At 35.9% G+C, this 13,676-nt stretch overlaps 1 protein-coding gene across 1 annotated transcript; it reads left to right on the forward strand.

Moving 5' to 3' along the window:
* Positions 1-4,606: 4,606 nt before the first annotated feature.
* LOC148094483 (sulfotransferase 1E1-like) lies at positions 4,607-13,312 on the forward strand. The gene is made up of 5 exons (XM_087827223.1): positions 4,607-4,642; positions 6,041-6,167; positions 7,835-7,929; positions 10,554-10,734; positions 12,656-13,312. The coding sequence occupies exons 1-5, from the start codon at positions 4,607-4,609 to the stop codon at positions 12,766-12,768; spliced, it is 552 nt and encodes a 183-aa protein (XP_087683349.1). The 3' UTR covers positions 12,769-13,312.
* The last annotated feature ends 364 nt before the right edge of the window (positions 13,313-13,676 follow it).

The following is a 13,676-nucleotide window of genomic DNA, read 5'->3' on the forward strand; positions in this document are numbered from 1 at the left end:
TCAAAGCATGCTGAGGCCTGCCTCTGGCTGCAGGCTGATTAATCTGATTGTCTTAATTAGTCTGAGGCTGTAGAAGCTCCACAGGGTGGGTTGGCTAATTGTTATCAGTCTTTCAACAAGCCTCAAGCTGTAGAAACTCCTCTGGGTAGAGCAGGAGGTTTTCCAGCAGGTTGGGGCAATTGCTTCTCCCCTCAGGCAAAAGCTGAAAATTGTCTAACTGAGAAAGATGTCCTCTGCAGTCTGGAGGAATGACTCAGCACAGGAACCCAGATCTCACTCTCCAGAGCCCACAACAGTAGATTCTCCCCACAGAGCTCCACGCCACCCTGCCCTCCCTCTGTCAGAGCCCAAGGTGAGTGGCTGCACATGAAACTGTGTTGGCTCTTTAAGAGGGTGCCTACATTTCCAGCCACCTCTCCCTGTCATATAGAAACCTAGCTGCTTTTCACAGTGAGATGTTATGTGGGCACCTATCTCAGTTCTGGTGCTCCTGGATGGGAAGCCCAGCCTGGGGTTTAGGCCCCAGAGTCCTCAGTGGGAACCCCCACAGCTGAGATCTTTTTCCAGAGCTTCAGTTGCTGCCTGTGGGAGCCCAGCCAGCCCTTTTGTTTCTGCACTTTCTACCAGTCTCTATGCAGTCTCCACTTTTTCTTCTTGGTTGTGAGGGTGCTTTCCAGCTAGCCTTCAGTTGATTTGCAGGATGGTTTTTCTATATTTTAGTTGTAAATCCATTTTGGTCCCAAGAGATTGTCAGTGTAGTTTCCACTCAGTGTGTCACCATCTTGGATCTTTCCAGACAAGAAGAAAACATAAAAAGTATCCAAATTAGAAAGGAGGAAACAAAACTGTTGTTATTTGTAGATGGCATGATATTGTACATAGAGAATCCTAAAGACTCAACCAGAAAACTACTAGATTTAATAAATGAATTCAGCAAGGTAGCAGGATACAAAATTAATACCCAGAAATTGATGGCATTTTTTATACACCAATAATGAACTCTCAGAAACAGACACTAAAAACACAATACCATTTGCAATCACAACTAAAATAAGATAGCTAGGAATAAGCTTAACCAAAGATATAAAAGACCTGTCCTCGAAAAACTACAGGACACTAAAAAAAAAAAAAAAAAAAATAGAGGAGGACATAAACAAATGGAAAATATACCATATTCATGAATTGGAAAAATTAACATCATAAAAATGTCCATACTACCCAAAGCAATCTATAAATCCAATACAATCCCCATTAAAATACCAACAGCATATTTCACAGATCTAGAACAAACACTTCAAAAATTTATATGAAACCAAAAAACACCCCGAATAGCCATGGCAATCCTGAGAAAGAAGAACAAAGTTGGAGGGATCACAATACCAGATATTAAGTTATACTACAAAGCCATTGTAATCAAAACAGCCTGGTACTGGGACAAGGACAGGCATATAGATCATTGGAACAGAACAGAGAACCCAGAAATTGACCCATGCCATTACTCTGAATTAATATTTGACAAAGGAGGCAAGAACTTATAATAGATTAAAGGCAGTCTCTTCAATAAATGGTGTTGGGAAAATTGGACAGGTACATGCAAAAAAATGAAACCAGACCACCCACTTACACCATACACAAAAATAAACTCAAAACGGGTAAAAGACTTAAATGTAAGACATGAAACCATAAAAATCCTAGGAGAAAATGTAGGCAGCAAATTCTCAGATATCTATCGTAGAAATATATTTGCCAATACATCTCCTAAGGCAAGATAAACAAAGAAGAAAATAAACAAATGGGACTGCATCAAAATAAAAAGCTTCTGCTCAGCAAAAGGAACCATCAACAAAATGAAAAGGGAGCCCACTGTATGGGAGAATATATTTGCCAACGACACATCTGATAAAGGGTTAATATCTAAAATATATAAGCAACTCATACAACCTAACAAAAAAGAAGACAAACATTTCAATTAAAAAATGGGCAAAGGACCTAAATAGACACTTCTCCAAAGGGGACATACAGATGGCCAAGAGACATATGAAAAATTGCTCAACTTCCCTAATCATCAGAGAGATGCAAATTAAAACCACAGTGAGGTGTCACTTCACACCTGTCAGAATGGCTCTATCAACAAATCAACAAATGACAAGTGCTCTCAAGGGTGTGGAGAAAGGGGACCCTAGTACACTGCTGGTGGGAATGCAGACTGGTACAGTCACTATGGAAAGCGGTATGGAGTTTCCTCAAAAAATTAAAAATGGAGCTGCCTTTTGACCCAGTGATCCAACTTCTAAGAATATATCTTAAGAATCCTGAAACACCAGTCACAAAGACTGTATGCATCCCTGTGTTCATAGCAGTGCAATTTACAATAGCTAAGATCTGGAAACAGCCCAAGTGCCCATCAGTAGATGAGTGGATAAAAAAGCTGTGGGACATTTACACCATGGAATACTATGCAGTTGTAAAGAAGCAGGACCTTTTATTTTTCTAAAAAGTTATTAAGGTCTTGAGGAATAGTATTAGTATCAGTATTATATCCTGTACTACACATATGAGGTATTAAAGTACTAGATGCTGTCATTATTAACAAAAAAGGGGATTTTTCACAGTCATGAAACATTTCCACTTTGTGCTCTGTTGTTACATGGTATATTTGACCTTTTCTAAAGATCCATGGTCCAAAAAGTCTGTAGATCTTAATGTTGCTTGTTTACTTCCTTTTATTATAAGCAACCTTAGATAGTCCACATGCATTCCGCTAAAATCATTTCATGTTCTCTCAGTATATTTTCTAGGGGATGTGTCATTACCAGTTTTCAAATTTTCACTAAGTCACTTTTTTCCTTTGAGGAATGGATTGTAGCCTTGATGTTACCCCATTTTCTTTTCAAAAGAAAAGAGATAGTATACTTTTACAATGGTTTCAGTCTTCACAAAATTGCTTATCAAGTCAGAGGTCATCAAAGAGTAGAAAATAGTTGGAACGATTCATGTTCCGAGTATTTCCAGGATGATTCACTAGGCAACAAGAACACAGATGGATTGAGGCTCTTAGTAAAAGTGTGTATAGAGGTGAAGACCAGAAACTGTAAGTGACAAAACAAAACAAAACAAGCAGTCTGATAAGATAATAGGTAATAAGGCCAATAGGCTTGAGGCCTCAGAGTGGTTGCAGGAGAGGTATATTGGAAATAACTGATAAGGGAGAAGGGAGGAGCTTGAAGAAAACATGAAGCTGCAGGAATAAGGCTCCAGAAGTGAAACGTTTAGGGCACTGATGAGTTTCACAGTCTGATTATAAAATTGGTTGGCTGAGGTAAAATGGAGATAATGATGGATGAGTAGGAGAACCTAGAGGATCAGATGGATTATGCACAATGATACTGAAGTGGAGAATGATACTAAGAGGCAGGTGTTAAAATCTTTCAGTTAAATCAAGGGAATAACCACAAGCTTAGAAATGGCATCAGCTGGTGGCAGGTGCCATTATTCCTTTGTTGTGCCCTTCCTTGACCCAGCTTGCAGCGTGCCATCTCTGAGTTCCATTAACCTGGCTAACACTGATCTCCCCACCCTGGTGATTTTCTGAGACCCTGCCCCACTCAAGTCACTTGTCCAACCTGAACCTCTTTCAGAGGCTAATCCACACAGGCAGCTGGCCTGGGCCCATGCTGTGGATTTTTCCTAAAATCTATCAAAGGTCCACAAATGCCAAACTAGTAGTGGCTGGTCTCAGGTGTTTTGAACCTCTTTGCTAAGCAGCCCCAAGCCTGGCACTAGTGGCAGCCAGCCTCGGCTCACAGCATAATCACTCCCAGGTGCCTCCAAGCCCAGCACAGGCAGCTACTAACTGCAGATTCCTCTGTAACTCCTACTAGGTAGCCCCAAGACAGACACAAGCAACAGCTAACCTTGGACTGCACTTAAGCCCCTCCCAAGAAGCCTCCAAACCAGTACACCTGGGAGTCAGCTTCAGACTACCCCAGAGCACCACCCATTAGCCTCACAAATGACACCCCAAAAGAGTGGACTGGGCAGGTGCCAGAACCCCAATAAAGCAAATCCCACCCTGTGAGGTCAGCACACACACAACAGCTTGTCCGCTGCTGTAGTCACAGCCAGCCCTCACATCCAGCCAGCCTGACGAGCTGCCAGATGGGAGGGGGGTTAAGAGGCTGGGTTTAAAAGGAGAAAGGATTACGAAGTACAAATTGGCGGTTACAAAAGAGTGACGGGATGTTAAGTACAGCATAGGGAATATAGTCAATAGTATTGTAATAACTATGTGGTGTCAGGTGGGTGCAAAACTTATTGGGGGATCACACTGTAAGTTATATAAACGTCTAATCGCTGTGCAGTACACCTGAAACTAATATAATATAGAATGTCAAAGAATGTCAACTGTAACTGAAAAATAAAAAACATTTTAAAATAAAATAAAGCCTACCCAATTTAAAAGGAGTCTGAACATGCATAGTAAATGGTATTAACGTAAAACAAAATGGCATCAGTTAAGAGAGATGGAATGAGTGTCAGAAACAGAGGTCTTTCATGTGTAGCAGTGTAGTAAACTAACTGACTTGAGAATGCTGTGGTGAAATTCATGTATCTTCAGGAAAGAGCTACACTTTCCTTGAAGGTAGGAAGAGCATGTGTAGTAAAAAGTTTGGGGTATAAAATAGGATCTGCCAAAATGGAAGTTTAGGGATAAAGGGATTACTTTTGTGCCCCACCCACCCACCCCTCCAATCTGGGAAAATAAAAAGCTTCGTGGAAGACCTGGAGCTAAGCTTTAAGTATGGACAGTATTTTGAGATACAAAGAATATTCAAGACAGAGGTAGTATCAGAAGAAAGTAAAGGGGTGAAAATCCTGAAGCAAATTCATGGATATAGTGGCAAAGAGTTCCATTCAATTAATAGGCAAAAACAACTCGGGAGGGTTGTAAATAAGACTGGGAAAGTTCAATAGGGCTAACTGTAGCTTTGATAAGAAAAGAAAGTTCACTTTTTTTCTTTAATAATTAGAGGTTTTATAGTGGGATCTTAAAATTGAGATCCATCCTTCTTAGAATAAAATAGAAGATTTCCTTAAAATTGTTTGATAATGTGGAGACTTGAGTAAGACCAGTTAGTGAGCCTAATCATATCCCATAAACAGTGGCTAGCTAAGTCAAGAGCAGTCTTGCTCCCCTGATGGCTTTGCTCGGGTGCCTGAGGGCAGAAGTGGAAGACCACAGGGATATGGAGTTTACTTTTGCAGAACTTTTGCAGAACTTTTTCTGGAGCATTGAGTGTCAGATCTAGAAGAGACCATAGAGAACTGACCCAACTCACTTGTTTAGTGGATAGAAACTCAGGTCCAAAATGATTGGTACTTTGTACAAGATGATAGAAATTTTTAGTTCCAGAGCTAGCAATTAAAGCCAAGGTTCCTGATTGTTAATTTGCTGGTGTCTTCTCTATATGTAAAACAGAAACTCAACAAGATGCTGGTGAAGATTACATTTTCACTGAGGCTAATGTGCATATAGACCCTCATAAGCAATTTATTTTAAGATCGTGAGTGAGGAAACAACAGTCCTTTCCCCCCCTTTATTATAGAGAACTGTGGTAGAATATCAAGATCAGAAGACTATTGACTGAGTGATTTACCAAATCATTTACTCTCATTGATTTAGTCTCAGTGCTGGATTGTGACTCAGCTTCAGTTTAGTTTCTTCACTTATAAAATGAGGATAATCATCTATCCTCTACTGAGGATAACACTAGAATTGTAACAGGCATTAAATGAGGTATTATATGTAAAAATAGCATAAAAATGAAACGTGAGCACTAATATTGAACAACACTGCAAAAGATGCTGTCACTTCAGGCTGTTGAAGGACTTTTAAAAATAATTTTACATACTTTCTAAAATGGGTGCACAATATTAACATATTAACATATAGTTGAAAACACTAATGCTTTCCTTTTAAATTTTGATGAAACTTTATTTGAGAATTTAGGTATTTTAATATTTGATTTTGCCTTCTTAGATGATCTATCTTTGCCGGAATGCCAAGGATGTGGCTGTTTCTTATTATTATTTCTTTAAAATGGTAGCTGGTCATCCAAATCCTGGAACTTTTCAAGAGTTTGTGGAGAAATTCATGGATGGACAAGGTAATAACAGTGTTGTTTCTTTCAATTCTTTCAAGGTAAATGATTCAAGACAGATAGCATCTCTGAGCAAAAATTTTTGTTGCCTTTCCTGGTTTATCATCCCTGATCCTTAATTAAAACACAGACGTTTTAGGTGACCTTGAACTTTAGAGCAAGCATAGGGTTTCCAGATGTGGATGGCGAATTGTAGAATATAGAAAGTTCAGTTCAATGCCTAAAAATAAATATGTAAGATGTTGGAGGTAACAATTTCTCTCTCTAAGACTGAGACTTCATGTCCAGTTTTTTCTTGTCTTTATTAGAAAAATATTTCACAGCATATTATTACCACTCTATTGAACAAGAAGGAGAAGGGAATAGAAGAGGGAGAATGTCCATTTGTTTCCAAGGAAAATTTCAGGTGTTACATGGACCAAAATTTATAAAGAAGTCTGAATACCTATGAAGTTTTTATGCATTCTACCTAGTGTACAGTCTGAATGACTCAACTAGATCTCTCAGAACAGTACAAGGTTACTTGAACAGTAATTCTGGAAAATTTTGCCTTTTTAGTTAACTCCAGATGAAAGCAACTAAGTAGATTTGAGGAAGAAAGTGTTCAGGAGATTCTAGTATTAACTGAAGAAGGCCATTCTGATCCCGTGGTAATAAATTGTAAGGAAAATGATAACAATCCCACTTTTATATCCATAAAAATGAAATTGACTCAGTAAAAGTAGGATATATATGCTTTATTTTTGTTGCTATATTTGAGAAAATTTATGCTCATGCATAATGAATAAAATATTTGCCTCCAGATCATCAAAACCCACATTGTAAGGCAAAGAAACATAAAGTTGAACCTCCACAAAACATGAATAAGATAATTATAAATATCACCATATAACTTTTTTCTGTAAAGAAAAATTGCCAATAGAGTCAAAGAATAGAAGAAATATGCAGTGATCTAATGCAAAGCAAAATACTTTGACTCACACATTATTATATCATTCTGTCAGCTTTTATTGGGGAAACACTTGGATATATGTGAGAGAAGTAAGGAAAAAGAAGGGAAGAGACAGCATTTGGTCGTATCACATCATCTCCAAAATCTAATTCTTTTAGAGTGAGAATGACACTAAAGTTCCCTCAGAAAACAGCTCTTATAATCTAAACTGCAAGCAATGTAGTAAACTGTTACATAGTTACTAGCTTCAGTAGCCAAAACCAGTTTGTAAATGGAAAATTTGAGACCTGGGCTGAATTCTTATTATAAGAACGTTGATTGTTCCACTAACTAAACTCTCTTCACTAACAATCTGATTTTACACACATACACACACACACACACACACACACACACACACACACACTCACTCTGGTTTCAAAAGTTATCTAATAAACTCTGAATCAAAATTATGGGAGGGGGACTTCCTTCACTTTTTCTCTGTGCCATAAACCGTGTCATAATAATGAAAGTTGAGAATATGTTTTTGTACATGAATTATTCAACATATTTTGCCTCCTTGCTGCAGAGAAATTTGCTTAACATATGAGGCTGATCTCTACTTTTCATTCCACGATCATTTATTTATATTTATTTGTTGCTACTGTTATTTAAAAACTCTTTCTTCAAGCTGTATAAAGAAGATATTATGCTCTTATGTTGTTTTTATCTCTAATTTTAGTTCCTTATGGTCCCTGGTATGAACATGCAAAATCTTGGTGGGAAATGAGAAATAATCAACATTTGCTCTTTCTTTTCTATGAAGACATGAAGGAGGTGAGAAACTGAAAACATATGGACAATTTAGTAATTTCTAAAATGTTATCATTTGGCAACATCTAGATACAAAAATCTGCCTTTAGATAAATAATGCAGTACCTCTAAAAGCTACAATTATCCAGATAATTTAACACAGACTTAAAGTTAGTAAATAAAAATCTCCTGTGAATGAATATGTTTAAATCCAAGTCTCAAAAAATTACCAACAATAAAATTTTGTGGAACTTGAGTTCATAAAAGAAAATAACAACATCTGAACATACACACGGATACATACATACAAGGAATCGCAGCAGGCAAGAAGAGTCAGCTGGTCTCCAAATCCACAGATGTTAGAATTATCGAATAAGAGCTTTAAAATAATTATCCTTAACATGTTTAAAGAAATAAAAGATGAAATTTGGATCTTACAAGGAGCAAGAGGTTACTGAAATTAACAAGTCAGATTAGAAAAAATAACAAAATAGGATTTCTAAAGTAATAAATTAAAATTAGAAACTAAGAGATGGTTTAAATAACAGATGATACATTACTAAATCATGGATTGGTAATGTGGAAGATGGAGCTGAGCTAATTCTATAGAATTTACCACATTGAGATAAGTAGAATACTTTATTTTTTAAAAAAGAGTAATGGATATGTAGGCTAACATGATAAGGTCCCACATATATAAATTCAAACTTTCAGAAGGAGAGAGTTAAGAGAATGCTTAGAACAGCAATATACAAAAGTCTGATGGTCCCAAAATTTCCTTATAATCTAGTTTTTCTCTAGTTTCATTAGTAATCAGGATAATTGCAAATAAAAATCATTATGAGATGTTATTCCATACCCACCAGACTGACAATAATGAAAAAGTCTGACAATAAAAATGTTAGTCAGGATATGGATCAGTGAGAGGTACCACACTGCTGATAGTAGTGTAAAAAGATACAAACACTATGGAAACAACTTGTCACTGTCTACAAAGAGCAAAACATGAATGTAACTGAAGATCCAGAAATTCCACTAGTCGATATATATTCTTGAGAAACTCTGGCTTGTGTACATTAGGTTATATGTACCACAATTCTCACAGCAGCATTCTTCATAACCATAAACACTGGAAACAACCTAAATACGCATATAACTAAATCATCAATACATGTCATCTAATTCAAACTGGAAGAGTCAAGGAAATCATCTCAAAGAAGGTGATACATAAGCTGAAGTTTAATAGGCAAGCTATAATTTGTAGAATAGAGAATTTGAGAAAAGCATTCTACATAGAGGTAACTACATGCCAGAAGAAGCATTATGGTTAGTATTGAAAATAGTTGCATTGGTTGATGTAGCTGGATCATAAGGTACACAACAGGAGGGACATAGATAGAGATGGGGATGTTTGTAGCTACAGCTCATATATAACATCGGATGTTCCACGTTGAGTATTTGACCTTTTACACATTTTCTTAATCTATCTGGTTCCTTTGCTTTCCACTAGTTACACCAATAAATTAGAAGAAAAATAAAAGCTATCTGCATATTTTCAACCCAAAACTTGATCTATTACAGGAGACTGTACTATTTGAGAGTGTATATTAATATTGATAGATATTTATTGAGCATGTACTATGTTTGAGGATATGTATACATTTTTTGGGACACCCTGTATATTAGCTCTTGTAAATAATGCTGCAATGAACATAGGGTGCATACAGCTTTTTGAATTAGTGTTTTGATTTTCTTCAGATAAATACCCAAAAGCAGAATTGATTGGTTATATGGTAGTTCTATTTTTAATTTTTTGAGGAAACTCTATGCTGTTTTTCATAGTGGCTGAATCAATTTACATTCCCACCAACAACGCATGAGGGTTCCCTTTTCTCCACATCCTTGGTAAACTTGTTATTTGTTGATTTTTTCATAATGGTCATTCTGACAGGTGTGAGGTGATATCTCATTCTGGTTTTGATTTGCATTTTCCTGATTATTAGTGATGTTTAGCATCTTTCTATATTTGTTAGCCATCTATATGTCTTCTTTGGGGAAATGTCTGTTCATACCCTCTGCCCATTTTTAATCAGATTGGTTTTTTTATGTTGAGTTGTATGTGTTCCTTCTATATTTTGGATATTAACTGCTATTGGATATATTATTTCAAATATCTTCTCCCATTCAGTAGGTTGTCTTTTCATTTTGTTGGTTTCCTTCACTGTGCAGTGGCTTTGTTGCCCTTGCCTGAGGTGATATATCCAAAAAAGATATTGATAAGATGAATGTCAAAGAGTATACTGGGTGTGTTTTCTCCTAGAAGTTTTATGGTCTCAGCTCTTACAGTTAAGTAATTAATACATTTGCGTTTATTTTCATATATGGGTAATAAAGTGGTATTATGTATATGGTATGTAAGAAACTATATGGTGGGAAGTATCTTTTATGTCCGTTTCATGGCTCAGGAAAATTGTGTTTAGAGAAGTTTTAAAAATATAACTTATACAAGAAGTACTTTTCCACATTAGAAGCCCATTCTAGTATCAGTGAGAGGAGGGAGAAAAATTTTTCTCTCTCTCTTTTTTTAATCCAAATAGTAATGCACTCAATTTCAGTAATTTAATCTTCAAAATACTTTTTCTTCTTAGGATATCAGAAGAGAGGTGATAAAAGTGATGCGATTTCTGGGAAGGAAGACATCAGAGGAGCTTGTGGAAAAGATTGTTCAACACACTTCATTCCAAGAGATGAAAAACAACCCATCTACCAATTACACAACACTACCAGTTGAAATCATGAACCAAAAAATATCTCCCTTCATGAGAAAGGGTGAGATGGTCACATGATTTGCCTCTACTGCTATCAGAAGTCACAAGTTGAAATAGTTATAGGCAAACACCTATCGAGGCCTATTCATGCCTGCGAACTCAGCTTGTTTTCTGCAGAGCTGTTTCACATTTGAAAACTCACTTTCCTGTGTTACCAGTTCTTCAGAGACATAAAATATTAGTACTTCTACTACTCATGATAAATTGCTATTACTTGTTGATTACTTAGTATATGCAGCATAGTATATTAAGAATGACTGGCAGCTACTGCAGTCTCAGCCCCAGGACTAGTGCCACACTCTACTAGCCACCATTTACTAAGGCTGGGTGCCCTGGTGCTACACCATGTACATTATGGAAATATATATACATTTAAAATTCTAATTATCTTTAAATTTTTATCAGAGACTCAGGGGAGAGCTTCAAAATATTATCTCACTTTGAGATGAGGAAACAAGCTTACAATGATTAGTCAGCTTTTCCTTGACGAAGTGGCAGACATTTTCGAGACTAATAGGCAAATGTCCAAACTCATCAAACTGTATGTACATTAAATATGTACAGTTTTTATATATTAATACCTTTATACCTCAATAAAACTTTTTAAAACAAGACTAAGTTTCAAAACCCTAAGTAGCAAATATGGCTCTGTTTGGCAAAAATTTCAAAATACAATGAAGTGACATTCTGTTGAGAAGACGTGTGGTCTGATGAGACACAGACAGTTTATAAATCCAAAGACATGTAGGATATGAAGAGTACTGGGATATCCAGTCTTACTGATATGCGAAGAACATGTATTTGGGGGGTTTTGTTCGTTTATTTGTTCGTTTTAGAAGCAGAATAGAGAAAATCTTGCTCTTTGAACTAAATTGTCAGTGAAAAGGCCAGGGAATTTTTAAAATAATGGGAATAACAAACCTGCCACTGAGTGACAACAGGGAGCTCCTGAAAAGAGAGTTAGCATGCAGGTAATATTTTAATGACCCATTTCCAGATTATCTCTGCCTCCTTTCCCATAATGTCCATATATCTATTTAAAATAAAACACTAGACTTTAATTATCATGCTTGTAAAGGGCTGCTCACTGCTGTATCCTCAGAACACATATTTGCTATCTTTTGCTTTCCGGGTTATTTCACTGGGAAAGTTTAGAGCTTCTTGAGCTAAAGTGGGAAGTGAACTATTGACTTATTTACAATCAGGGTGCCTTCCTTCTGCCAGGGGAGAGCTGGATTTGATGGAAAGCAAAAGGGAAGGGCCTACTAGACTGTTGCAATAAACCAGGTGGGAAACACTGAGGAGCTTCAATGTCAGTGGCAGCAGAAATGAAGAAAGGAAAAGAAGTGTGAAGAAAACCTGAATATGAATAAAGAATTAGATGGAGGACTGAGGGGACAACTTCCAAGTTTATGCTTTGAATAACTAGTGCTGCCATTAATCAGGTTGTGAAAAAGAAAACACAATTTGGTGGGGAACAAAATGAATTAATTTTTTAACTAAATTGGGTATGCTTGTATGGAATACCATCTAGACAGTTGAATATGAAACTATAACTCTGGATTTGAGTGTGCTCAGCATGAAGATGATATTTAATATTTTGGGCATGTATAAAACGTAGATCTCATTCATATTAGGAGGAAGCCGCAACATTTGAGAGGAAATTGGAGAAGAAAAGTTCAATGAAGGAACATTAGAGGGAAGAATCAAAGAAAGAAATTTGCTCTTTGTTGTTGCATTAACAATCACAAGTTCTTCTTTGTAAGCTCAAATATGTATATTATTTATGGTATATATTTTATTATAATCAAGGGTTACAAGAATAAAAGTTGATTAGGTGTTAATGAAAGGGGTGAATATTAGGAAACTTCATGATTCTGGCTTGAAGACATAATACTTATTGTGTTTTTTCTTTGTTACAGGGATTGCAGGAGACTGGAAGAATCACTTTACAGTAGCCCTGAATGAGAAATTTGATGTGCACTATGAGCAGCAAATGAAGGGCTCTACACTGAAATTACGAACTGAGATCTAAGAAAGGTTTCCCTAACATATCAGAGGTTTAAGCTTTTCTTATTTTAGATTGGTAGAGAGAGCCATGTGAAAGGTTATGTGGTCAGGTTCACATGGTTATTGAGATCTCAATATAAAAAGACAAGAAGGATTTTTTCCTGACATTATCTTTTTATTTTATTTTTAATCTTTATTTTTCTCCTCCATTTTCTTCTTTTTACAAATATTACACAAAGCTATAATCTATGGGAATGATGTAAGAACACACAGATAATTTAAGTTAGAAGCTCATTAAAAATCAACAAGCATTCCAAATTATTTTCATGCTGGTTTCCACGCCCCCATTTAGTAGTATATTTAGTACATACAGGAACTTTGAAAATTTTAGGAGAAATAATTACAATAAATAAATTTGGGGGCATAATTATACCTATTATTTACATCCTGATTTTTTTTTTTATTTTTTGCAAAATGACTTAATTTGAAATTTACTTTAATCTAATGTAAATTTTGGCTATAGCTGAATTGATCAGATATCTGTCAATATTCCTGTGTATTATTTATGCTTGAATGTCATATAAAAATGTAATGCATTTTCATTCTGTAAACGAAAGTTTTACAAAATTTGATATTTGCTAATAAAACAAAACAAAAAAAACCAAGAGGAATAGAAGAACAGTTATTATCTTTTATATAAACTATTGATTTTGCTTATGTCTCCTATTTTTCTGCATTCTATTGATGATTTTTTTCCCCTATACTACACTTGTTTTTCACAGCTGGTGTCTCTTTTCTCTAAATCGGAAGACAAACAAGATCTTAAAAAATTTACTATGGGTCTTTAGTAGATTATTACATTCTTAATTCCTAACCTACAAGGTCAAATCTAAGGAGAAATAAATATGCTTTGCTTTCTTACTCTTTAGAGAA

Source organism: Miniopterus natalensis, chromosome 1 (genome assembly GCF_054644295.1).
Source record: "Miniopterus natalensis isolate mMinNat1 chromosome 1, mMinNat1.hap1, whole genome shotgun sequence".
NCBI lineage: Eukaryota > Metazoa > Chordata > Mammalia > Chiroptera > Miniopteridae > Miniopterus > Miniopterus natalensis.

Bases quoted from the DNA above. Each gene is read 5' to 3' on its own strand.
- LOC148094483 (XM_087827223.1), top strand. From the start codon at position 4,607: ATGTATCTTCAGGAAAGAGCTACACTTTCCTTGAAG. The intron at 6,168-7,834 runs GTAATAACAGTG...CTCTAATTTTAG, and splicing joins GAAATTCATGGATGGACAAG to TTCCTTATGGTCCCTGGTAT. The intron at 10,735-12,655 runs GTGAGATGGTCA...TCTTTGTTACAG, and splicing joins ATCTCCCTTCATGAGAAAGG to GGATTGCAGGAGACTGGAAG.